Below are 26,014 nucleotides of genomic sequence, written 5' to 3'. Positions count from 1 at the left end.
CAAAAAAAGTTTTAAATCAATTAAAACCTTACTAACATTACTCTTGGTTCTTGGAATAAACTTACAACCTTTCAAAAACAACTTAAAACATGTCTCAATTACAGTAAAACTATAATTAAAATGTATTGTAATTTTGATAAGAAAATTTAAAACCATCTCTTATCACTGTTCCATCACCTTTACTTGAAATATCGTTATCTACCCTAATCGCCATCAATGCCTCCCCATCCCCACAGCATTCTCCTGACTCTAATTGTAGTACGGGGGGGTTCTTGTTTTTCAACCTCTCTGACCCGAGCAGGGGTGTTGTAAAGAGTCATTCAAATTAAAATTTGGATTATTGTCACTGTTCACATTATTAATTTCTGAATAACTTTCTTGTCTACTTTAGTATTCACCCCTCCATTCGCTTCAATTGATACGTATCCACTCGCCCACTCCTTGTAGGTTCAGTGTGGTTTAGGGTAACACCGATTCTCCCTATATTCAGCCAAATCCCTTTCAATTTTCTTACATTTTCTGTTCAGTAACATTCTATACCTTTCGTCCACCTTATTTTTAATTTTAAAATATTTTTCTTTTTCACTTTCAACAGTGAAGATTAAATCAGAAAAATACAATTATTAATGCCCTCAATGCAAGTAAAAATGGCAGCCATGTCTTTCTCATTTTGCTTAATAATCACTGTCATAACATCAAAACACAAGAGTCAAATATTCTCAAAAGTTCTTTGTGAAATTCACTGTCTTTAACATTATTCATAAATTTGTACACATGCAATCCACATTGATCTCGATTCCTTCCTTCAGTACTCTGCCTCCCCTCATCATTGGTGTTGAAAAAATATTGGGAAATCCTTTGGGGCTAGAAGCAGGTAAATCCTTGTCATTTTGCTGAGGCGGAACTCCGTACTTATTCACAGCATCATCCAGTGTCTTCCCTAGCCTATGGATGATGTAATTTCCTGGCTACCAATCATAGAAACTGAAGAGCACTCCAAAGTCTTGTAAACACGAGTTATCAACTCAACCAGTTGTGTAAGCTGCCCAACAAGCTTCCTAAGGTCTCCGATGTCTTCCCTTTGAGCCTGATAAAACCACCCCAGTAGTCTGCTCTTCCAACTCCTCCATAAAAGTGGCTTGACAAAGAAACAGGAAAAAAAGAGCTAAAAAATACTAAGAATCAAGCATAAAGCACCAACAAGGAACCGTGGGCACGTTATAATGTTTTTATTGTCTGTGAGCAGCATTTATTATTACAAGTTGTTTTAGTGGTTGTGTTTTTGTAATGCAGATTGTATTAGGTGATTGGCATATTTTGGTGTTAGAGTATTTAAAGGATTCCTGTATTTTGTTTATTTTATCCATCTGAAGAAGTCTATTCATTGACACAAACACAGTGAACTATTAATGCATATATGCTTTGTGTTTTGATTAAAGTTCAAGTTTTTACTTGGAGTCATGCCTGCAGTTCCTTGTTGTTGCCTTTTGCTTGGTTCTTAGTACATTTAGTATCTTTTATTCTGTTTCTTTGTTTTTCTTTTTTACTGTAACTAGTAGTGCATGGGAGAAAAGTCATCTTTGAGTCGGGGAGATACTCTTGGATATTCTTCTCAGGGCAACCAGGGACAGAGACATCTTGTTAGACTCAGAAATGGATGTTCACTCCTATCTTCTATCCAGTTGTCTGTTAAAAAGGATGATTTTTCTTACCTTAGTAAGACGATTACTACATGCTGTCAGTCCTGGTGGTCAAAAATCCTTAATTGATGGTAGTGTCACTAAAGAAATTCCTGAGGAAAATCTCTCGGAGGATTCTGACATGGGTAGAGACGGGGCTTTTTCTGTAGAGTCCCAAAATCATAACTCTGATTCTGAGGAAACTTGGTCCTCTCCACCTCCTTTGGAGAAATTTTATTTCTCTAAGACTATTTCCAGTATGAATGAGGAATTTTTGTGGGAACAAGTGGATGTTCTTCCTAAATTGAGGAGGTACTATGGTGCTGTACAGAGAATTATGATTAGGTTGCTGACCCTAACAGACTTGCGTGTTCTCGACATGGATGCCAAGGTTCACCTTGACAGTGAAGCATCCATGTCACTAACAAAAAATACATTGGTTAAGGCTGGCAACCCACTCATAATCCTCTATGTTAAACGATAAGATTTAGTTCAGTACAAAACCTAGGTACTTTATACAGTCTGCACATTCAGGCAATGTTCCATTGTTTGTAGTCGTAACAAAGTCAGGTGAATAGGTGATGTAACAGTGGTAAGTTCCAAAAGTCCTTTGCTCTGAGGAAATGAAAATTGATCTATTTTTGTATCACAGCACTGGTAGCAGCATACAAAAAAGTTTATGTTTCTTAACTGCTTAAGCCCTAAGCATTTCACTGAAACAAAGAAATATTAAATGGCCTGTAGCTTAATATTACAGTAGCATTGATGTAACTAGTAATATAGAGTAATTGTGGTAGAATCATAAAATTAAAATTATTAATCAAAGAAAGAATCTCTGCAATATTTATTCACAAACAGTGCATATAAACCAATAAAAGAAACCCAAACTATTGAAATACTGAGCCTGTAAGGAAGCATCCAGATTGCACAATATTCTCATTCAAAAATGTTCATAAATCATATTCTCGGCAAAGTACCTCTAGAGTGGAAGTCAAAGCTGTCGCAGGAATATATCCTACTGGATTTTAATAGCAGCATATCAAGAGAAAAAATGTGACTGAGCTTAACATGAACAGTACTGTAGATTGTTCAAACAGTACTGTTCCTTTGCTTGCTAATCACTTCTTTGCTGTATGGTAGCAGAGATTATATCCTTACAGATTTTTGACAGGGCGTTGAGAAAAATTCAGTAGAGCTTAAAAGAAGCAGTACTGTAGACTGTTCAGCCAATGCTGATGTAGTATTCCCTCCTTTACCAGCCAGCTTTCCAAAGCTTTTGCTATCTTCCATTCACCCCATTTGCCAGGAGATCTTGAGGCACTTCTTATAAAGGCACTTGGAGTGCTAAATTACTTAAGAGCTTTTTTTGCCACTTAAGTGAGCACTTCATTGTCAGGCACAATGATTTTATCATTTGGCTTGAGATCCTTCTAGAACTAGGCAAATAAGTATCCATTGGGGAAAGCCTACTTATTGTATTACTTTTCTGACTAAAAATTATAATTTTCTTGTCAGCTTATTACTAAGAAGCAAAGTGATGTGGGCTGTTATTGCTCTAGGACAATGGAGTTTGTTGGTGCTTGGGTAAACTTTATATGAGGAAATATTTACTTTTTGAGCAATAAAAATTATTCTTTAATATGTGTGTGTGTGTGGGGATAGAGTACTGTGCTTTTGGTGGATTTTTCAATGGTTTACTTGCATCAGAACCATTTATTTTCTGCCTTTCTAAATTTAGACTCCTCTGGGCTTTACAACCCACTCTTCAGTCCTCTTCTCAGCTTACAAGTGGAGCAGCAGTCAGTCTCAGTCATTTTTCCTTTCTCAACACACAAAAAGAGAAAACTTGTTAGTCTTCAAGAGTTAGTCCGGCTTCTAGTTTGCTTCAGCAGCTGGTAGTTGATTCTGCTGTGGCCAGTAGTTGTTTCTCAGACTGTCTTTTTCCTCCTGTCCTCTTGGTGTAATCTTCCAAGTCATTGAAGACTGGGGGTCAGCCTTATCCTTTGTGGCTGTAAGGATACTCACATTGGTCTTCACTTTGCAGGAATGGGGTTTTAGATGGGTGGGTCCAGCATGTTTTAAGAACCATTCATTTGGGGGAATGTGCTTAGTGAGAAAAACTTCCAGTCATCTGTTTTTGTTTCCAAGGACATGGCAGATTTAGTGGGATTTGCTAAGGAACTAATTACTGCTTTTTCTTCATCTTTTCAAATTGCAGGGAGAAGAAGGAAAATCATTCTTTCTCATTCTAATAGGATTTTTTGGTCAGAAGAGCAGTCATTGCAGGGGAGGGGAAGGGTTTATCTCAGGAGTTTATTCCCAGTATGAACATTCTGATTCTGAGGACAGTATTGCTTCAGAATTCCCTGTTGAAGAATTTTGTCTCAGACATTTTATCTAACATTAAAAGGCATTTTTTAATTGCATCTGAAGGAAATTCCCATGGCCCAACAATGTATTATGATTTATTACAGATGTACTGTAGATGCCTAAAGCTGAACCCATTCCATCTATATTGCTTCATTTACAGAATATTTTTCTCACTGCATAGTTGTTTCTCAGACTATCTGTCTTTTTCCTCCTGTCCTCTTGGTGTAATCTTCCAAGTCATTGAAGACTGGGGGTCAGCCTTATCCTTTGTGGCTGTAAGGATACTCACATTGGTCTTCACTTTGCAGGGATGGGGTTTTAGATGGGTGGGTCCAGCATGTTTTAAGAACCATTCATTTGGGGGAATGTGCTTAGTGAGAAAAACTTCCAGTCATCTGTTTTTGTTTCCAAGGACATGGCAGATTTAGTGGGATTTGCTAAGGAACTAATTACTGCATTTTCTTCATCTTTTCAAATTGCAGGGAGAAGAAGGAAAATCATTCTTTCTCATTCTAATAGGATTTTTTGGTCAGAAGAGCAGTCATTGCAGGGGAGGGGAAGGGTTTATCTCAGGAGTTTATTCCCAGTATGAACATTCTGATTCTGAGGACAGTATTGCTTCAGAATTGCCTGTTGAAGAATTTTATCTCAGACATTTTATCTAACATTAAAAGGCATTTTTTAATTGCATCTGAAGGAAATTCCCATGGCCCAACAATGTATTATGATTTATTACAGATGTACTGTAGATGCCTAAAGCTGAACCCATTCCATCTATATTGCTTCATTTACAGAATATTTTTCTCACTGCATCAGTCCTTCTGGATGGGCAGCCTTCTATCTCTATCAGAATTAACAGGTTATATCAGGTGCCTCAAACCATGTGTACCTGCTTTCAGGGATGTAGCCAGAAATTTACATTTTGTAATCAAACCTAATGATGTTGCCCCACCACCTACCTAACATTCAAAAAAGTACTCATCCCTCAAAATGCTACTTCCAGTACAAATAGGAAGGCAACGTATTGTTTTTAACGGTTATCATTTATATCCATATAAAAACTATTTTAAATGCGTCTTTCTTTCATACAAGCATTATTGTATCCATCTATACTGCATTTGTTTGCACAGTTCTAAACATTCTGTAGTTTTTAGTGTTGAAGTTTCCAAGAGATGCTAAGAAAAAAATGTAGTCATTTGAGTACACTGAGTATGCCTAGCTACACCCTTGCCTGTTTTCTAATCCTAAAATAGATCCATCAGTCATTCTTTAACCAAATGTGCCACTGTTAAACATGTTACTGCTACTAATCTCATTCTTAGTAGGGTTGCCAACTTTCTATGTGGTGAAAACTAGACCAAAGCCACACCCCCTTGTACTTCCTACAACCTGCCTCTCTCCACCCATTTCCACACCTACTGTACCCACTCTACTGCCCATTTTCTGACATAAATGCGTATGTCATCTCAAGGTGGATGCATTCCTTTGTCTTTTCACCCCTGTTTTAACAAATTCCAGTTCTAAATGCATTATGGTAGCAATGCATTTCATTTGAAAAGTTATTCCATGGCTACTTTTTTTTTTATTTTACAAACTCCAACATTTTGTTTGTGCAGATTAACAAAATGCTGTAGTTTGTACAATACTTTCTGGACTACCAGACCAATGTTCTGTTCTGATTTCTGGGTAGTCCAGGAAAATAGATAGGTGACGATGGTAATTTCTACTGGCAAAGATGGGGAAGCACTGGATAAGGTGGGTAAAATCTGTTCTAGTATCTTAACTTCTAGAATGTTGAACTGTCAAGTGAATGTGTTAAAGTTTTTGCCTTTTTTTTTGTTTTGTTTATGAATATGCTGAAGTTAATAGCTAACCTTCCTTTTCCTGAGGTAAAGAATTAATTAACTGCTTCTGTGAAAGCTGCTTTTTAAGTGACAAAGCATATCCTAAAATATGCTTATGATGCAGCTAACTCTTAATCTAAGGATTCTGCAACTGGAAAAGTTTTAAGTAGACTTGTTTTGTATCCTAATCAAAACATTCCTGAAGAATTTAAATCTGGAATTTTAATCTCTCCTTTAGATAAGGAAACCAGCATTCCTGCAGCTGAGATACTGAAGAAATGTTTTGAAAGGGGAAAACTGATACATGGAGTGAGTCAAGAGTTTCCAACCCTTCTTATTAAACCAAGTAATAGTTTTCTCCTCCTTAGCCTTCTATCCAGTAAACAATTTAAACAGTAAGGACCAATTGTCAGGATTAAAAAACACTAATAGAAAGATAGCTCAATAAAGAAAGGACATTTTTCCAAAGCTGAAGGACAGCATGACTGTCTTTCAGGCTCCTACTTCCTCCCACCCTGGCAATATTTCTATGTCCCTGCGAGTTGATCTTCCCTTATGGCATCAGATAGTCTCAGACAGTTACGGTTCTGACTATGATTCAACAGGGTTATTAATGACAGTGTGCTTCCTTCCTGCCTTTTAAGGATATTTCATTTTGCCCAAAGAACCAGATTTCTCTTTTTTACTTCCATTCTGCACAATGTACTGGGAATCCTAAAACCAGTGTCTCTTGATCTTTTAGGAAAGGGCTGCTGTTCAACGATATTGCTAGCACCCAAACCAGAAGGATTCTAGAAGCCAGTGCTGGATCTTTTTGCTTCAGACTTTTTTTGTCAAGGTCTGGAAGTCAGTATGTTATCAATTCAAAATCTTGTACCTTTGACTTCTCCTCTGGCATTCACTGTAAAGCTGGATCTAAAGTATGCCTGCCCTGCCATTGCTATTGCCAAGTGTTTTAGCCATTTCTCAATATTTACAATGTCAGGATAACATTATCAGATGTTCATTATTCTCATTGATGCAGTAGCCATTTGGCAATATGGGTTGTTTTCTGCCTACAACAACCAGCCAACTTCACAAAACTCTGGCTCTCTTCCACACCTTTACTGTGATTGCTCAACCTACTGGGAAGAAATTAGCAGTCATAGTGAAGAAATCTTTGTTACTTTCTTGTTGCCTCTAGAGGAAGCACTTCTGAGCCTTTACGGGAGCAGCAATTGGATGTCAAGCTTTTTTTGGAAGGTATGCCACCTAAGGGGAACCATACCACAAATAATTTGTTGCCCTTTTACAAAATATCACTAATTTAATTTTTGACTAAATGCAGTATTTCCCCTTTAAGAAACTATGTATTTTTTTTCAGTATCTGATGTTTTTCGTCAGGGACTGTTATTTTTAGCAAGGGCTTAATGTTTTAAATTTGGGGCTATTTCAGAGGTAAATGCGTCCTGCTTATCCAAACTATTTACTACTTGTATGTTTTTGTGGATCGGAAAATGTTTCTACAGGGCTATAAACACCCTGCTTGTGTACACTTTGTGACAACATGCTGCTTTTTTTTCCCCAGTCATTTTGCATTGAGAATTAGTACTTTGTTTCTGACAGGATTTTGTGTTTTGCTTAGGCTTTTACACAAAAGTACTGCATGGGGAAGTGTGTCTGCATGTTGCTTATGAACACCTTTTGTGACAACTTACTTTCTGACCAACTCCTTCCAGCACTGCTTACCAAATTTCTATTCTCTTCCTTTGCTACAGCATGGGTACTTAATCCAGTCCTGCTGTGTCTCTTTTGCTGTATCTAAAAAGAAAAAAAAAAAACAAAATAAAGAGCCCTATCTCGGCCTTTGGGAGTGAACCCATAGTGGCTGTCCACTGTTCCTCAGACCAGTTGCATGCTTCTTTGGGTTCCTCTAGTCTAGTCTTTTAAGCCACTGTGGACTGGAGGTCAGCCATATCCTCTTTGGCTGTTCCACTGTTCAGTGCAGGCATGGGAGAACAGTCTTCTTTGGGTCAGAGAGATACGCTTAGAGATTCTTCTCAGAGTGACCAGGAACAGAGATCTTTTGGTAGGACTGCACATCCATTTATGAGTCTATCTTCCATCCAGGTTTATGTTAAAAGGATGATTGTATTATCTTAGCCAGACAATTACTACACACTGTCAGTTCGGGTGCACAGAACTCCTTACCTGACAGCAATGTTACTAAAGGAATTCCTGAGGAAAATCTCTCAGAAGATTCTGACATGGGCAGAGATGGGGCTTCTTCTGTGGATTCTCAGAGCCAGAACTGAGATTCTCAGGAAACCTGACCCTCTCCACGTCCTTTGGAGGAATTTTCTTTCTCTTAGACTGTTTCCAGGATGAATGAAGTATTTTTTTGTGGGAACGGGTGGGTATTCTTCCTGAACAGATGACGTACTATTGTGTGTTACAAGTGCATATATCATTCTAACCCCCCTCCCATTTTGCCAGCCTTGATGGGTCTCTTTAGTGATGTCTATAATAATTCCAACCCTCAAACTTTAGTCCCCCCCCCAAAAAAAAATAACAGACTGTATAAAGTAGCTCATAACAAACTTTTGTTTTCTTATCTTGGAGCAGATCCAGCTGCCATATCAATCTCTTTGCCTGCTAGAACCAGACTCTTAGTCAGTACCAACCTCCTCTCAGTGAACAAAGATGGCAAGGTGTTGGACAGATTTAGTAAGATAATATGTTAAGTTGTCAATCTCGCCTTCATTCTTGCTTGATGGGTTTGGAGCCGATCCTCGGCTCTGACTCGGCACTTGCTAAGCTCGAGAGTCACTTTTACCAGCTCGAGGCAGCCCCATATCCCATGATGCAAGGCGGTAAGTACCCAGATCTCGTTTGCCGCTTCGCTGATGAGGTCCTCCTTTTACCAGCTCCTGGTAAGTGATTTACACACTACTTCTTTGCCCCTTTTTTCAGTTTAAAATCATATTTAAAGTTAAAATTAATAGTTTTAGACTAGTTTTAGTCCTTTCCTGACTAAATTTCCCTCTCTACTAAAACTTTTTAGTCAGGCCTTCTCCCATCCCATCCCCCCCCCTTGTTAGGGTGTGTGTGTGTGTTTGTGAGACAATACTTTTTCCCTTTTGGGATTGTAAAATTTTCTTGGACAAGTGTTGTGTGTGTGTGTTTTACAACATGTCTAAGGAAAGGGTCTCAGGCTTTAAGAAGTGTGACTCGTGCTGTCAGAAAATGTCTCTGACAGACGGTCACACTTGCCTTACTGCCTGGGACCTCTCCACCTGCAGGACTCCTGTGCGATTTGTCATTCTTTTAGCCAGAGAGTCCTGCAGGAAAGGAGAAATAAGCTTATTTTTAGGGGCCTTCTTAAGCCGAAGGGCTCTCCTGCTAAGTCGGCCCCATCTAAGACTTCTAAGTCTTCCAAGGCCCAGGCTTCTGTGTCCAAGCCTGCGGCCTCGGCTCCGACTCTTTCAGAGTCGAGATCGGCACCGGCTGGAGCCGATTCTGGTTTGCACAAACCTTCGGCACCGATGGCTATCGGTGCCGATGCATCGAAACCTTCTGTCGGTGCGGAGAAGTTGTCGGCTCCGACAGCTTCCAAGGTTTCTTCGGCTCCGATGGTTCCTTCGAGGAAGAGGTCTAGGTCCCCTTCCTTGGAGCCGATACTCTCGGCTCCGGCTTCTCCTCTCCCCTCAGAACGGAGCCATCGGAGCTGATCATCCAGGGTCATCCAGGCTTTCTGACCATGATTTAGAGAGAGTGGTCAGTAGATTATTAAAATCACAGGCACTGGCCCAAATGCTACATAGTCCGTCTCAACAGACGACTATTAGTCCACACCCCATTGCAGTTCCTCTTTCGACTCTACCACAGAGTTTGGAGTTGGAGTCTTCGGGAATGGTTTCTGCTACGGCTGAGGGACAGATACCCCCTTCTGCTCCTTCAGCCTCTACTCTTATCTCCTCTTCGAGACCTTCCTTAGAGGGATTCGGTGGTCGGACTTCCCTGGTCTCCTCCGAGGGGGTGAGTAGCATCGGACCCTTGCCCGACCCCACTCTTCCCCTTGGAGCCTCGGCCTTGGTGCGCTCGGCTCCGACATCTGCCTCGGAGCCTTCCCTTTCGGTGGGTCCTGGAGTTCCTGGTTCTTCTGAACGGGTTCTCTCGGACCTCCCTGGGAGGGGAGCCTTCGAGGTGATGAAGAGTGTGCTGGCCACTGGACTCAGCCAGCAGTCTGTTCCCTTAGCTCCTCCCTCTATGGTGCCTGTTGACATCTCTGCCACTTCTCTTGCTCCCAGACCCAGAGATCCTCCGCCTCAGGTTTCCCCACTGGGAAGAACCCCCTCTTCCGAGGATTCTCCTGATCTGTCAGGAGATCCACCATGAAAGAGGACCTGTAAGAGGAAACACGTAGACTCCCCCGAGTCTATCACTTCAGATACTGACTTAGATGAGTTAGAGGGATCCCCAAGATCCCCCTCTGAGGATGTCTCCTTTTCAGACATCCTAGAACTCCTTAGACAGAGGGGAAACTGGCCACCAATAATCCCTCTGAGGATGAGTCAGTATACCTGGAGGCGTTTGGATCTCGGCCCTCCACCTCCTGGGTGTCTCCGCCTTTCGACCCCCTTATGCAGGTTATTGCTCGAAAGGCGTGGGCTGCTCCTGACTCTGTAGAGCCAGTCCCTAGGAGGCCTTCTAAAGTTATCACTGCTCTGTCGGACAAGCAATTCCTCACAAAAGGTGTCCCTGCTGATGCCATGGTGGTGGCGGCTGCCACTAAGAAGGAACTTGCAGATCCTTCCGTACCTGTCCATCCTCCTAATAAGGACTCTAGGACCATGGATAGATATGGTAAGCAGATGTTCTCTTCAGCGACCTTTGCTATGCGTTCGCTGAACTACCTATGTCACTTTACCAGACTCCAGAGGGATATCCTTAAAGAGCTAGGTGAAGTAGTACAGGATCCTACAGCTGTAGGGGCTCAAGAAAAAATTGCTTCGCAGCTAGGAACCCTTAATTCTATTGCTAACTCCTCCATGCGACTGATATCATATGCTGCTGATGGTGCGAGTAGGGCCGCAGGTACAAGTGTGGCTCTTAGACGCCAAGCCTGGATGCGGCTCTGTAATTTTGCAGATCCCTTTAAGGCGTCCTTCACAAACTCTCCCTTTGATGGGTCAGCTTTGTTTGGCCCTCAAGTGAAGGAAACGTTGACCAGGTGTGAGCAGGACGGCAAGACTCTTTCTGCCGTAGGGGTCCATTTTTCCACCCCTTCTAGACCTTACCCCAAAGGACAGAAGGGTGGCAAAATGTGGTTCCGCAAATCCCAAGGAGTCACGCCGGATTCATGTGGTCAGTTTACCCCTAGAGGCAGAGGAGGTAACAATAACAGACGCCGCTCTAGAGGCAGAGGGGGTCCACAAAACCAGGGAAGCAGAGAGCCTCCCTCTGACAAGCCCTTTCAGCATCCCTGAGGTGTTGCCCGGCTGTCCATCCTTGGAGGCAGTCGGGGGAAGACTATCGCTGTACCCAGAAGCCTGGCGTTCCCTCACTCAAGACAGATGGGTACAGTCGATCATATCCGAGGGTTACAGAATTCCTTTCGAGGAAAGTCCTTTCTATCACTCAAATTCCCTTCCAGATGTACCACCCGGTCTAAGGGAAATTGCAGAGTTAGAAGTCTTAAAACTACTGCAAAAGAGCCATTCAGCCAGTTACAACAGATCATTCAGAGCCGGAATCTACTCAAGGTTCTTTTGGTCCCCAAAAGACGGGAGACTGGAGACCAATATTGGATCTCAGCAGACTCAACAAGTCTGTGAGGAAGACAAGATTCCGAATGGTCACTCTTCAGTCAATTCTGCCCTTCTTACAGAAGGACAACTGGATGTGCTCAATAGATCTTCAGGATGCGTACTATCACATAAAAATTCACAGACGCTCCAGGAGATTCCTCCGCTTTCGGCTGGGGTCCAGTCATTTCCAGTTCAGAGCCCTGCCCTTTGGTCTCACTACAGCCCCCAGAGTGTTCACCAAATGTATGGCAGTGGTCACGGCTCACCTGAGACGTCAAGGATTCCAGGTGTTTCCGTATCTCGACGACTGGCTCCTGTCAGCCACCACCAGGCATCAGCTTGTTCAAGCCAGGGATTACACTATAAATCTTTGTTCTCAATTGGGCATCTCGATCAACTCCGAAAAATCATCCTTATTGCCCTGCCAGTCTATTACTTTCATAAGCGCAAACTTAAACACTGTTCGGATGTCAGCTACCCTTACAGATCAAAGAATCTCAGACATTCAAAGTCATGTCAGGATCATTCTAGCCAACAAGAAGGTACAGGCCAGAATGGTTCTAAAGGTGTTAGGCCTCATGGCTGCGGCCATTACCCTTCTTCCCTGGCTCGCTTCTATATGCCTTCTTCAATGGATGTTGTTCACTCAGTGGTCTTACCAACAACTTCCAATGCGTCACCAAATACTGGTGACACAGATTTGCAAGAATCATCTTGCTTGGTGGATCGCTTCTCCCCAGATTCACCAAGGCAGACTCTTTGTACCCCCATCTCCGGTAGCCACTGTCACTACGGATGCCTCCCTGATCGGGTGGGGGGGGTCATTATCAGGGCAGGATGGTTCATGGGACGTGGCAACCTTTGAATACCACCTGCACATAAATGTCCTAGAGATGAGAGCAGTGCTTTTAACGTTGCAAGCCCTCAACGACTTTCTTCCCGTAGGGACAATTGCAGTCCACACAGACAACATGTCTGTAGTTTGGTATATCAACAAACAGGGCGGAACCAAGTCCTACCCCTTGTGTCGAGAAGCGCTCAGACTTTGGCAATGGGCGATCTCCTCTCATCGGTTTCTGGTAGCAACGCACATCCCTGGGAAAACCAACATTTTAGCGGACAGATTGAGCAGAGCTATTCTCATGCCTCACGAGTGGTCTCTCAAGCAATCTATAGTGGAAGAGATTTTTCTGGAATGGGGTCGCCCATGTTGCAATCTTTTTGCTACTCCCCAAAACAGCAAATGCCCAGACTTCTTCTCTCTCTCCCCACTGCCAGGCCATCCCCCCAGAGACGCTCTGACCCAGGATTGGCCCCAGGGACTTCTTTATGCCTTTCCTCATTTTCCTCTGATCCATCAAGTTATCCAGAAAGCAACCGTTTTGAGAGCCAAATTGATTCTCATTGCTCCTTATTGGCCTCGACAAATTTGGTTTCCATTCCTCCATCGTCACCTTTTGGTGCAGCCGTGGCATCTGGACCCACTGCCAGATCTTCTGATTCACCAATCCGGTCAGCTGCACCGGTCTATCCCCTCTCTCAACCTCACAGCATGGTTGCTCCACTTCCTTCCTTAGCCAGGCTTCCTATGATCTCTAACCCTGTTAGAGACATCCTAGTAGCTTCATTAAAATCCTCTACCAGGAGGATTTATACAAGCAAATGGAAACGTTTCTCTTATTGGGCTAAAGCCAAGAATATTGATCCCTTCACTGCTCCAGTTCAAGCAGTTTTGGATTTCTTAGCGGAGATTTTTCACGCGGGCTCCTCTTCTTCCACAGTTAGAGTTCAGTTGGCTGCTATCTCGAACTTTCATGTCGGGTTTGCAGATAAAAATATCATGTCCCACAGGCTTTGTAGAGCCTTCTTGAAAGGAATTTTCCTCCTGAAGCCTCCAGTCAGGAGACCTCCTCCTCAATGGGACCTAAATTTAGTGCTGACATCCTTGATTCTTCCCCCCTTCGAGCCAGCTGTTTCTTGTTCCCTGAAATTTCTTTCATGGAAAACTTTGTTCCTGGTAGCTATTACATCGGCTAGGAGGGTGTCTGAACTTCATTCTCTATCTGTTCGCCCCCCCTATTTGGTCTTCCATAAAGACAGAGTATCATTGAGAACTAATCCGACCTTTTTGCCTAAGGTCACCTCAAAGACTAATTTGAATCAAGCCATTGATCTCCCTGTATTTTTTCCAAACTATTCAAACAGATCGGAACAAAAACTACATTATCTTGATGTCCACCACCAACTCGGATATTATTTGGACAGAACAAAACAATTCAGGAAATCTGATCAACTCTTTGTTTCCTATGCTGATAACAAGAAAGGCCTTCCTGTCTCAAAAGTGACCTTATCTAGATGGCTTTCTTCTGTCATCTCTGAAATTTATCGGCTCAGGGGAAAACAGCTGTGCTCAAAACCTAAAGCACATTCAACCAGAAGCTTAGCTACTTCTACAGCCTTTCAAGCTAGACTTCCTTTAGACACTATTTGTGCAGCGGCCACTTGGGCCACTCTTCATACATTTGTTTCCCATTACAAATTGGATTTGGCCTCCAGGGACAGAGCCAGTTTTGGCTCTACCGTCCTCAAGAGTCTGTTCCATTGAGCCACCCAGGATAGAGGTGCTAGGGACGCGGTCCCATCAAGCAAGAATGAAGGTGAGATTGACAACTTAACATTGAGAAGTTATGTACCTACCATAACGTTCCATGTTAGTTGTCTTCTCTCGCCTTCTTTCTTGCGACCCTCCCTCCTTCCCCCAAGCCTGGACAGACCTTTCTCTACAAAGAATTATAGTTCTGAAGACCATACAGACCTGGTCCTTCTACCATCATGCAGGTTTTTCTCTCCTTCTTTCTTCCTTTGGGAAGTTTTTATGCTAGGTGCTATTGCCCCTTTGTCATCAAATGAGATCTGGGTACTTACCGCCTTGCATCATGGGATATGGGGCTGCCTCGAGCTGGTAAAAGTGACTCTCAAGCTTAGCAAGTGCCGAGTCGGAGCCGAGGATCGGCTCCGAACCCATCAAGCAAGAAAGAAGGCGAGAGAAGACAACTAACATGGAACATTATGGTAGGTACATAACTTCTCATTTCTCTTCTTCCACCTTAGCTTATAGAATTCTTAACAACCAGGCACATATGTGAAAGTTTATTCTGTTTTTGAGCAGATAATTTGAGGAAATTGTCCAAATCACTTCCTTCAGAGGATAGTTCCTATTTGATTCTTACTGTTAAATTTTTTCAAGTGTCCAAACATGCTTTGAAGAATGTCTATGATTCCGCTGATGCTGTATTTAAGGTTCCTGCTACAGTTTTGAGGAGATGTACCTGGTTACATGACCAAAACTTTACTGGTGAGGTACAGCCTGAAAATGTTGAGTTCTGCTTTAGATAAGAATGTTTTGTTTGGTCCTTTTGCTAATTAGGTCCTCAAACAATTTGATGAAAGAGCGAAGTTTAGAGAGTACCTAATGTATTATAAAACTCCCTTTATGAATCTCCCAATTACTCATTTCTCTTTAAAAGACAAAACAAGCAATCCCTGCCAACTCAAGGCAAACTGGGAGTAAAAAAGAGATGGCAGGAGGGGAACAACAATAAACAAAGATCCTTTCCAAAAAAAAAAGGGAACAGTATAATTCGTCAGAATGACTATGCCAGCAATCTGTCTTCCATGCCCTCCCCTACTGACCCTGCTTTCAACGTCTGTCCAGGAATTGGGCTGTACATTCCCCATTGCAAACAGATTGTTCAGGAGGGCTACATTTGTCACTGGACACAAATACCGCCTCTCCTTTCAGGAGAATTCCTTCCCATCCTATGAACCAAACATATATTTTTTTCTCTGGTTCTGCATCACTTACTCACCATAGCAGTGATATAACCAGTGCCTTTAGATCTAAGGTGCAAAGACTGTTCCAGAATTTTTCTGGTAAAAAAAGGAAAAGCTTTCTTACTAGTTCTAGAAATTTCCTTCCTCAACCTTGTGCAGAAATACCAAAATTCAAAATGCTGACCCTTCCATTTCTATTACCTCTTATTCCACATTCGAGTGCCATGGGCAATACCTTAGGCTTTAAGAAGTTTCTCACGTTCTCTATATGTGGATCACATTAGCAGTTCTCTGCTTCACACTGTCATTTACAACTTCAGGGAGTATTTACATCATTACAGACTACAGAACATTCACATGTTTCCATATTTAGACAACTTGCTTATCTTTGCAGAGTCTTCTCCCAAATGTCAAGAGTCCTTATCATGGGTTAAATCTCCTATTACCAATCTTGGATTCCAGATAAATGTACAAAAATCCTCCTTAACGCCATCACATAGGATTGTGTTTCTGGGCTGCCTTCTAAACACCTTTCAGCAAAAGGCTTTTCTTAAAATTTCTCCTTCTTCTGTGTATCTGGAAACTTTTCTGAGCTTCTCTGGTCAGTCTCAGACTTCTGTAAGGGAATATCTCTGGAATCTAGGGTTTGTGGCTTCTATGATTCCCCTCACCAGATTGCACATGAGAAAAAGTCAGTGATTTAAAAAAAATGGATCCAACATCTTCATCCTCTGGAATTCTGGACTTCAGTTTTGGGCTTTCTTAGAAAAAGAAGTGCAGTGGTGGAGAGAGCAAATGGCTTTAAATTCATATATACACTTTCCACCACAGATCCCAAGTCAGTATATATAACCAGACGCCTCAAAATTTTCTTCAAGTGCAGTTTTTTAGGGGGATAAAGAAACAAGCCTGTGGAATGCTTTGAATAGAGCAAAGCACATAAATGTCAGATGTTGGCAGTGATCCATGCCTTGAAATCTCTTCATTATCTGTGGTCCCCTGGACCTCTTCAGGAGAATGCAGACAATACCATAGTGATCTGTTACAGAAACAGATTGGGTGCACCAGGTTGTATCTTCTACACAGGTTAGATGTTATGGCCTGGGAGGTAGCTCTACAGCCTTATTTTAACCTCCAAGCATCTTGCATTCCATCAGAGCAAAATGTAGTGGCAGACAAGCTGAGAAAGACTAGGACAGACTCTTACAAGTGGGAGTTGAATGAAAGAGGTCTTCGTGGAGTAGGTCCAGTTATGGGGGACACTGCAAACAGGTCTGTTCACCTGCTTTTGAAACAGACAACTAAACAAATTTTGCTACAGGGTTTCTTTTAAGTAAGCCTGACAAATATAGATGCATTTTCATTCCCACGGTTGGAAATGTTCCTTTATGCATTTCCATCCTTTTGCCTGATATTCAGGGTAATTCTGAAGATTTGGGACTCCAAAATTATTGTGGAGACTCCTTTTTGGTTCAGGTAACATTGATTCTTCCTTCCTATGCAATTGGAAAATGGCAATTACCACAAACTTCCACACTCAGCAGGATAAAGCACTCTTATCAAGTTAAACAACTCAGAGAATAAATAGTCTACCAAAGCCAAATCTGAGGTAAAATTGGCTTCCCAAAACAAGGACAGCCACAGAGCTCATTGTTGTTGCAGTCACTTATACTGAGCCTTAAGATATAGCAAACATACTGGCAGACAAATTTAGCTCTAACTTTACCTCTCTTTCCTGTGAAGTCTCCCCCAGAACATACCATCAAATATAACTTTGCCTATCATCACTAATCCTCATTGTCCTCTGTAAGGCCAAGAACACTGCATTGATGGGGCCTGACAATATCCCAGGCTATCTTTTATATAGCATGAAACATGACATGTCGGGCCCTCTGGAATCGCTATTTAACCATAGCCTGCAAGCAGGCTTCATGCCTCACAAATGGAAAACAGCAACTGACATCCCTCTGCACAAAGGTAGACAATCTACAGACCCTGATAACTACAGACTCATAAGTCTCACTAGTCTCATGTGCAAAGCCATGGAAAGAATTATGAAAAATGATCAGTAATGATCTAGGAAACCTCCAGACACTAGACTCAACCCAGTTTGGTTTTGGTTGAGGGTAGATCATACGTACTCAACCTGGTGGACAACTTTGAGAAGGTCACCAAAGCAATGTACATGAGCAAAACAGTTCACTCTGCCTGTGTTGACCCGGCCAAGGCATTTGATGCAATACCCTACTCTGGCATGCTTGACAAATTCAAGAGGTTACGTATAAATCCTTATGCCTCCTGGTGGATAGCCAGCTGTCTCACAGAAAGGACCTAGGAGTTTGGAATTGGGAAATCCTCTCTCTACAAAGAGGCCAGTCACCAGTGGAGACCTTCAGAGATTGATCTTGGGACTGCACCTTTTTGGCATCTACACCTCTGAAGTAAAGGCCAATGTCAAGGACCTCTGGCTGACAGATTTCTAGATGATTGCAAATTAGGAGAAGTTGTAGAATCCCCCACTGACACTAATGTTCTCTAAGAAGGGCTGACACATGCAAATAACAGGTGCCAGAGCCTTGGACTAAAACTAAGTGCCAGAAATGCATAATAGTATCCTTTGGGAAGTTAGCCACCCCTCATAACTGTCATATTGACAATACACAGGTGCCAGAGCCTTGGACTAAAACTAAGTGCCAGAAATGCATAATAGTATCCTTTAGGAAGTTAGCCACCCCTCATAACTGCCATATTGACAATACACCTCTAAGAGTCAACCCAGTAGGCAAGGACTTGGGAACATGCATAGGCAGGTAATCTAGCCTTTGACCATCATGAGTCTAAGGTAGCGAGGAAATCATTCTATGTTGTGAAATATTCTAAACAAAGGTATGACATCTAGGTTCAAGGAGGTTATTGTTCCACTGTGTTCAGCATTCATCAGACCTGTCATTGAGTACATTTCCTTCTTTGGTATGTACCTAACCAGGCACATCCAACAATTGGAATGTCTACAAACATTCCTCACTAAAAGAATAAATTACTTAAATAACTTGTCCTGTGCAGACTGCCTCAAAGCCCTGTCCTCTGTATTCTGTCTCCTTCAAGCTATTGAGGGGAGATCTATTCCTGGCATAAAAGGCATTGTCAGACACCACTCTGATGGACTTCCTCCATATCCGCAAAACAAACAACACCAGGATTACCTGTTTTAAAGAATTAAACCTTGCTTGTGACATAAATAGGAGTTGCTAGTGAGACTGTTATGTATCCCATAAACTACCGCTTCTCTGGAACAGGCTCCCCATCCATGTGAAGCAGGGTTCCTCCCTAACCCAATTTAAGTGCAACTTGGATAATTGGATAAGGAATGCAAAATTCGTCCTCTTGGTGGAGACAGCAAATATCTCAGAATCTGGGTCTCCCCTACTTCCTCTCTTTTTCCAAACTAGCCTGTCACCACAGAAGCTTCTGGCTTTGCTTGGGGAACAGTTTCAGAATGGATAAAAGTACAGTGTTGAACACCAAGGACAGATGCAAGCACATAAATGTAAGAGATGCTTGCCCTGATTAAGGCAGTCAACTCTCTGATTCAACTCTGGTCCCTGGGACCTCATTGAGTTGTTACAGTCAATACCGTAAGGGGAACCAACCCCCCCCCCCTTGGCAGACTATCCATATTTGCTTGGGATATTGCTTCGCAGCACAGTCTCACTCTATAGGCATCAATCAATCAAACATTCTGTTAGAGAAAAATTTTGTGGAAGAAAGCCGAGCAGGACAAGGGCAGGGTGTCATTAACAGAAACTAGATTAGGGGATCTTCCAAGATTTGATAAATCTGTGAGAGGTTATTTGGTACAACTATTTGCCTTCTGTCAGGTGGCAAGGTTCTACTTCAAGACTCCATGCAAGAAGGGCTGAAAGATATTTACCTTTCTTTTCCTTGGACAGGAATGTATAGCTTTCTACCATTTCCACTGATATCCGGGTTACTTCTGAAGATTCCAGAGGAATCCTGCAAGATCATTGTGGTGACTTCCCTCTGGCCCAGACAACAGTGGTTCTCCCTTCTTTTGAAAATGTCCAGGAGCAACTACCAGAAGCTTCCTCATGGAATGGACCTACTCAAAGAGTCTGAGTGTTTGAGACAACCTGCCCCAAATCAACTTCATATGACTGCCTGGATGATAGGATCTTAAGCCTTCAGGCTCCTATTTACTGAAGATGTGCAGCAGATACTAATGGAGGCAAGAAAGCCTCTAATTAGAAAATCATGTATTAACAAATGGAAAAGTTTTCTAGGTGGTGCTAACAACATAACCAGCACCCATTCAGGGCTAGTTGTTCTCTGGTTTTGCAGTATTTGAGAGTTACTTTCCTGTGGCCTTTCTTATGTCTCTATTAAGGTTCAGTTATTGGTCATTTCAGCATGTCTGCCCATGGATCCTCCTCTTTCCTTGTTTTTTCATGTCAAAATGGTTTTGAAAGGGGTTTTGCGTAAGACGCCTCCAAGAAAACAGGCAACCCCTTCTCGGAATCTTAATTTTGTGTTAAGAGAAGCTAACACTTTCTCCATTAGAACCAGTTAATGTAGCTGACTTGAAGTTCTTAAAATGGAAAACCGTTTTACTGATTACTCTGATTTATGCCAGAGTGTTATCCGAGTTGCAAGCTCTTAGAGTGAGTCAACCCTATCTCATTTTCCACAGAGATTTTTTTTTTTGAGAACTAATCCTTTTATGATTAAAGAGATAACAGAGTATACTTTAAGCCAAACTATCCATATTCCCATTTTTTTCTAAACCTAAAAATGATTGGATGTCCACGTACAAGTCTGGTACTATCTTGACAATCTTTCATATCCTTGGATCAGTTAATTTCTTGTGAAGGTAAGGAGTGGGGACAACCTTTGTAAAAGCAGTGCGTTTCCAAATGGTTGTCTGACATTTGTTATACTTACCACAGCAGAACTATTCCATGCAAGGTCAAGGCCCACTCAGCCAGTGCCTTAGCTTCATCTGTGCTTTTACAAAGCATTACAAGCTTGATTCCTTCTGTAGGTCTAGATCAGGCTTTGCTAGGACTATTCTTCAGGGGCTGCTATACCCTTGTCCTTCCACCTTCCAAAGGTACTAAACTAGGGTAATCTGCCCGTATAGCTAAGGTTACTGCAGCAGTGATCAATATGATGAACATACTATAGTTGTGCAAGTAAACTTAGCCTTACAGTAGATGTTCAAATGATCATTGCTGTAGTCTGCCATTCCCAGATACTGAGATGCGTAGGAAGAAGTGTCAGCAATAGGAAACCGGTTGATTCTCTGGGACTTTGAAGATGTTTAAACCACTCCCTTCCAAATCTGGATGATTAGATGGTGGCCTTGTGACCTCATATATTTGCAAGAACATCATGTCGCAGCAGTTAAGAGAACTGCTAAAATATGGTATTCAGTCTGTGCAGTAAGCCTTATAAAGAAAGACTATGATAGCTTACTGTGTGTAGTATTTATGAAAGATTGTAAAGGGTGGCTTGACTGCAACTTTGTTCTTTAGAGGTGTCAGCAGTCCTTATGGGGGATATTTTTAAGATAAGGAGGATGAATTTTGAAAATAAAGGGCGGACGGCTTAGAGCAGATCAGATGATTTTTTTTTTTTTTTCACAAAAATGCTACAGAATGTTTGGAACAGCCTTTCTGAGGAGGTACTATGGTAAAAATGTTAGCATTCTGTAGTTCATGTTGCAAAAGTATTTCTTAAGAGGGGAAAGAAAATAAGATGGCCAAGTATGCTCTCTAGTTATCCCTTCCGTTTGGAAACGGATTATTGAGTCAGCTGATGTCATCTGCTAAAAATTCAGCATTTCTATAAAGCATGCTTATACAAATATTGGAGTGGAAGTAACTGGAAAAGACAGAGAAAAATGTAAGTGTAATGAAAACATCTTCATTCAAATTTTTCTTTCTGTCAGAAATTTGAGAATGAGCACTGATGTGGAGATGTTGGTGTCTGCATAATTAATCAGTTTTGTATATGTATATTTTGAAATTGGCCTAGTCACCATAACAATTTTACTTGATCTTGTTCAGCTGTCTCCAATTGCAACTTCAGCTGTATTTTAATGAACAGATTGTAAATGTGTTTTTATTGAATCAAATTTTATACGTTGCTGTTGTAATACAAGACAGCACAGGCTTATTTTCTCATTACATTTTCTCCATTTTAAAGGGTTTATAATGGAAACACAGTAGGCCAGCAGTTTGGGTCAAAATGCAGTTCTGGTGACAGAATTGGCTGTGGGATACTTTCTGTATCATTTGATGCTGGACTTACCACAGTATTCTTCACAAAGAATGGAAAGGAGGTGAGAGAAGTTTGTTTCTTTTCTTTAAATGTGTACATTAATTTTCATGTTCCATAATTCAAAATGTAAAAGTCTTAAAGTTTCAGTTCAGTCAGCTAATATTTCCTGTGCTTAAGTGTTCATTATTTTTGTTTGTCATTGTGACACATGATGTAAAATCTTTTGCAGTCTTTCGTTGTTGGGAGAAACATGACTGCAAATGCTCCAAGCATTCACCATTGTTTGTGCTCAGAGCGACCATATTTTGTTTCCTGTGCCAGAGATGAACTGTAAAAAGCATGTGAGAGTCCAGAGTGTACCAATTATTTTTTTCTATTCTTTCTTTCAGTCTTTTCTGTGTCTGTTCTTAGATTAAATATTCAGTATGAAAATGTGCAACCATACTTTACAACTGTGCAGAATATCCAGATCTTTAGCATATATTTCTGGTCTGTTCTTCATAAAACTTGTGGGTTTCTAGGAAGCCATTGAAGATTGAAACCAATAAATACAGACAGACATTTGAGTTTCAGACTTCATATCCTTCAGAAAATGCATGCTAAAGTAAAACTTTTTGTCCTGACTGAAATCACTGTTGTAGTGTTCCAAACAAATAGGTTATCACCTCTGATGTTCATCAGGGTACCAAAGCTTAACCTTCCCTAGGTTGTACACCCAATGTGTGAGAGCTTGTAAGCATTAGGTTATATATGTGGACGTAAGAACGTAGATCCTTGGACTATCTCACAGCCAGCCAGAAAGCAAGTTTTGTATCTGTCAGACTGATTGTCATTTGATTGTTGGAACAGTAGTGCCATTTATTTATTTATTGACATTTGGTGACCAGGAAAGTCCACTGGATTAGTGATCCATTTTTAGTGGCGGCCTGGGGAGAAAAGCTCCAATTACAGTTACAGATAAAAGGTTATCAAGTGCCCTATTGGGAAACCATTCTTTAATTACCTAAATTGTTGTGTTATATCTGTATCAGATGTCAGGTAGGGAAGGGTAAGTGTGGATGCTGTAGTCAAACCATGTACAATGATCCGCATACCCAGAGTCTCTTCCATCTAGGAGTAGAACATGGCTAGAAGGTCTGTTCCATCTGCCAGTTCACTGTGTGAATGACTTTGATATCCTGTCTGGCATTGCTGAAAACTTTCTGGGAGCCCTAATATCTGAAGCATTTGGTTTACTCCAATATGACTTCTGCATTCCCAGACGTACCTCCACACCTCCAGAAAAATATCAAAAGGTTCAGGTTTGGATACTCAATCTACTTTTTCTGATTCCACACACCTGCTGAGGTTCCATAACCCATGGTTTGTATGACTGCACAGGCAAGTATGTTATCAGTGAGCCTTATAACTGAGGAAATTACTCCCACAGAGGAAGGTGAACCATAGATCATCATTTTAGTGGGCCTGGAAGGCATCCCACAGAGTCTAGTTAGGGACGGGATCCGTGTTTAGTTAATCAATGTACATCAGGTTCATAGCTAGGTACTAGGTTATTGGCCCTTGGGCCTGTATAAGCCTAGCCAAAAAGGTACCCTGGCTTTCTTCACCCAAGAAAATTATTTTCCTGTACCCCTGTCGAGCAAAGCCACAGAAGTGATCCCCGGGGTGAAGTTCCTATTTCCCATCCAGTCATCAAGATTTTTCTTGAAGAGTGCTAATGAGGAGCTTTGTTTGATATAGATAGGTAGTTTGTTCCAGAGTATGGGAAGTCTCTGGGACAGGAGTCTATCCCTCCAGCATGTTCTGTTTATTGTGGTGGCAAGGTTTAGGTCCCTAGAGAGTAGGTGATATGCAACGGAGTAAAGCTGGAGTATTTTGAGACTGTCTGCGTAGGGCATCTGTTTGAGGCCGGTAATCCTCTTTGTGAGGTATTTCTGCAGCCTTTCCAGTTGTTGTAGCTGTCTTGTGAGGTACATACCAAAAGGGGCGTTGTACTCTACAGTGGGTCTATTGAGTGATGAGTAGAGGGGATTCAGGAGTCTGAACCACCTGCTTGGCTCAGGTGGATGTCACACCAGAGGAAAAATTACAAAAAAATAAGCATGTCTCTTCTCCTCCCTATCTAGGGAGAAGGAAAGGATGGACTTTTCTCAAGATCTGCTCAAGTCCATTATGTTCCTGAAACCTTTTTTTTCTGCCCACCTCCTCCAGCCACACCCCCAGAATTTACTGCAGATTCATCATCTTCTGAAGAGGAAGATGACTCTGACTCTAATCATTCTCTAGCATACTCCTGTCAAAAACACTCCCCCGGCCAAATCCTTTCTAAATATGAAGACTCCATTACCCTGACTATTCTGTTGAAGCTTCATTTGAGGAGACAATTATAAACATAATGAAACATTTTGAGGGCTAGTCTAGACAGATTATGGAGGTCCACAAAACATATTACAACCTGTAATAAATGAGCCTTCACCTGTCCCTCCAGTTCTGGAGGCTTTCTTGGATGCTTTCAAGACTTCCACATCTATCTTGATTTGCAGCCTCCTGCTCTCAAAAGACCAGACAGATTTTATAAAGCTACTAATGAACTTAAGTTCTTGTACAAGAATTCTGTGACTGACCCCTCTGCTGTATCCCTCTCTCTTTAATGATAAACTTTCAAAACTTCTTGTCAATGCCCTCCCTTAAGTCAAAGGTAGTAGGGCTATGGATAGGTGGGGCAAAAAGGTTTATACCTCCTCTACTGTGGCATTCAAGGCTATTAATTATCAAACCCAGATGATTTGTTATCCATACTCAGTTCCTTAAACAAGGTGATGGTGGATCCACAGGGGTCATATTCCAAACAACAAATGTTGTCTTTAATCTACTCTGGTATCCAGATACATTATAAAATGTAGCTGTGCTGTAGAGGACTCTTCTAGAACAGCTTCTACTGGCCCTGTCATTTGCAGGTATGCATGCATACTGTGAAATTAATCCTTGCCAAAAGATGTCAAAGCCAGTCGTATTGATTCTCCTTTAGACAAGAACCTTTTGTTTGGTCTACATGCTGCCAACTTATTTAAAGCCCTACAAGAGCAAGACAAAACACTGAGACTCCATACAGATTCTCATAACCTCTGTGCCTTAGATACAAGAGAAAATTTCCCAGCCAAGTCCACCTCTTTTGTTAGAAGAAATTCCAGACCCATTCAAAAACACAAGAAGGCTACCAGAAAGAGATTCCCTAGAAACCACATAATCCCACATCTAAGTGTCCTCCCTTTGGGGAAAAATTGCTATCTGTAAATCACTCCCCCAGCTCCTTGGTCCTGCCCTGCTCCTCTCCAGTCAATCTGAAGCTGGGGAAAAGACCACCACAGACCACTGGGTGCTTTCATTTAAAAAAAGGTTATGCTGTGGCCTGGAAATAACTTCCCCCTCTGAGTAGTATACCCCCCCACACACAATCAGTTCCATCTTCTACCACCCATACTCCAGGAATTGCAGGAACAAAGCACTATAGAGCCAGTGTCCATAGAATTCATAGGAAGAGGGTTTTACTTAGTTAAAAAAGGGCACTGGAGACCCATACTGGATCTTTGCCTGCTAAACACCTCCTTAAAAGTGCCAACCGTAAAGTGCTCACACTGCACATACTGCTGCCTTTCATACTTCCTGAGGCATATCTAGTATCCCTGGATCTAAAGGATTCCTCCCTCCATATAACAATTCACCCCCTTGCGGGAGATTCCTTAGGTTCTATACCAGCGCATCTCACTTTAAGTGTACTACTTTGGATTTTGGGATTTCCACAGCCGCAGGTATTTTCACAGAAGTGTCCAGCACCAGTGATAGCATTCTATCAAACTTGGTGAATTCAGATATTTCCCTGCTTAGATGATCTGCTAATCCAGGCGGCCTTGCCACATATCCTGCTATGACTTCTCCAGTTCACCCTCAACCTCCTCCTGCACATACAGTTGGGGTTCACTGTTAACTACAAAACATTTTTCACTGCAGCCCAACCAGGACCAAGTGCTTTTGGGCTGTAGACTGGACGGATATAGAAAGATGCAGGTTTACTTGCCTTAGAAAAAAGTGCAGAGTCTTGCAGCTTACTTTCACAGTCTTTCCTCTCTCAACTAATGCTCAACCAAGGACATTTTAAGAGCTCTGGGTTTCATTGCAGCTACTATCCCAATGCTGCCTC

At 41.8% G+C, this 26,014-nt stretch overlaps 1 protein-coding gene across 1 annotated transcript in view; it reads left to right on the top strand.

The window, feature by feature from the left end:
• SPRYD3 (SPRY domain containing 3) overlaps nucleotides 1-26,014 on the top strand; it is a 2,261,394-nt gene that overhangs the window by 1,045,907 nt on the left and 1,189,473 nt on the right. The window contains 1 exon segment of the mRNA XM_044083977.1: nucleotides 21,742-21,877. Within this exon segment, the coding sequence (XP_043939912.1) occupies nucleotides 21,742-21,877 (136 nt within the window).

The sequence above is a fragment of the Protopterus annectens genome, chromosome 9.part0 (assembly GCF_019279795.1).
Source record: "Protopterus annectens isolate FY-2018-M chromosome 9.part0, PAN1.0, whole genome shotgun sequence".
Lineage (NCBI taxonomy): Eukaryota > Metazoa > Chordata > Ceratodontiformes > Protopteridae > Protopterus > Protopterus annectens.
Note: the sequence above shows the minus strand (reverse complement) of the source record. Positions and strands in the feature narration are given on the sequence as shown.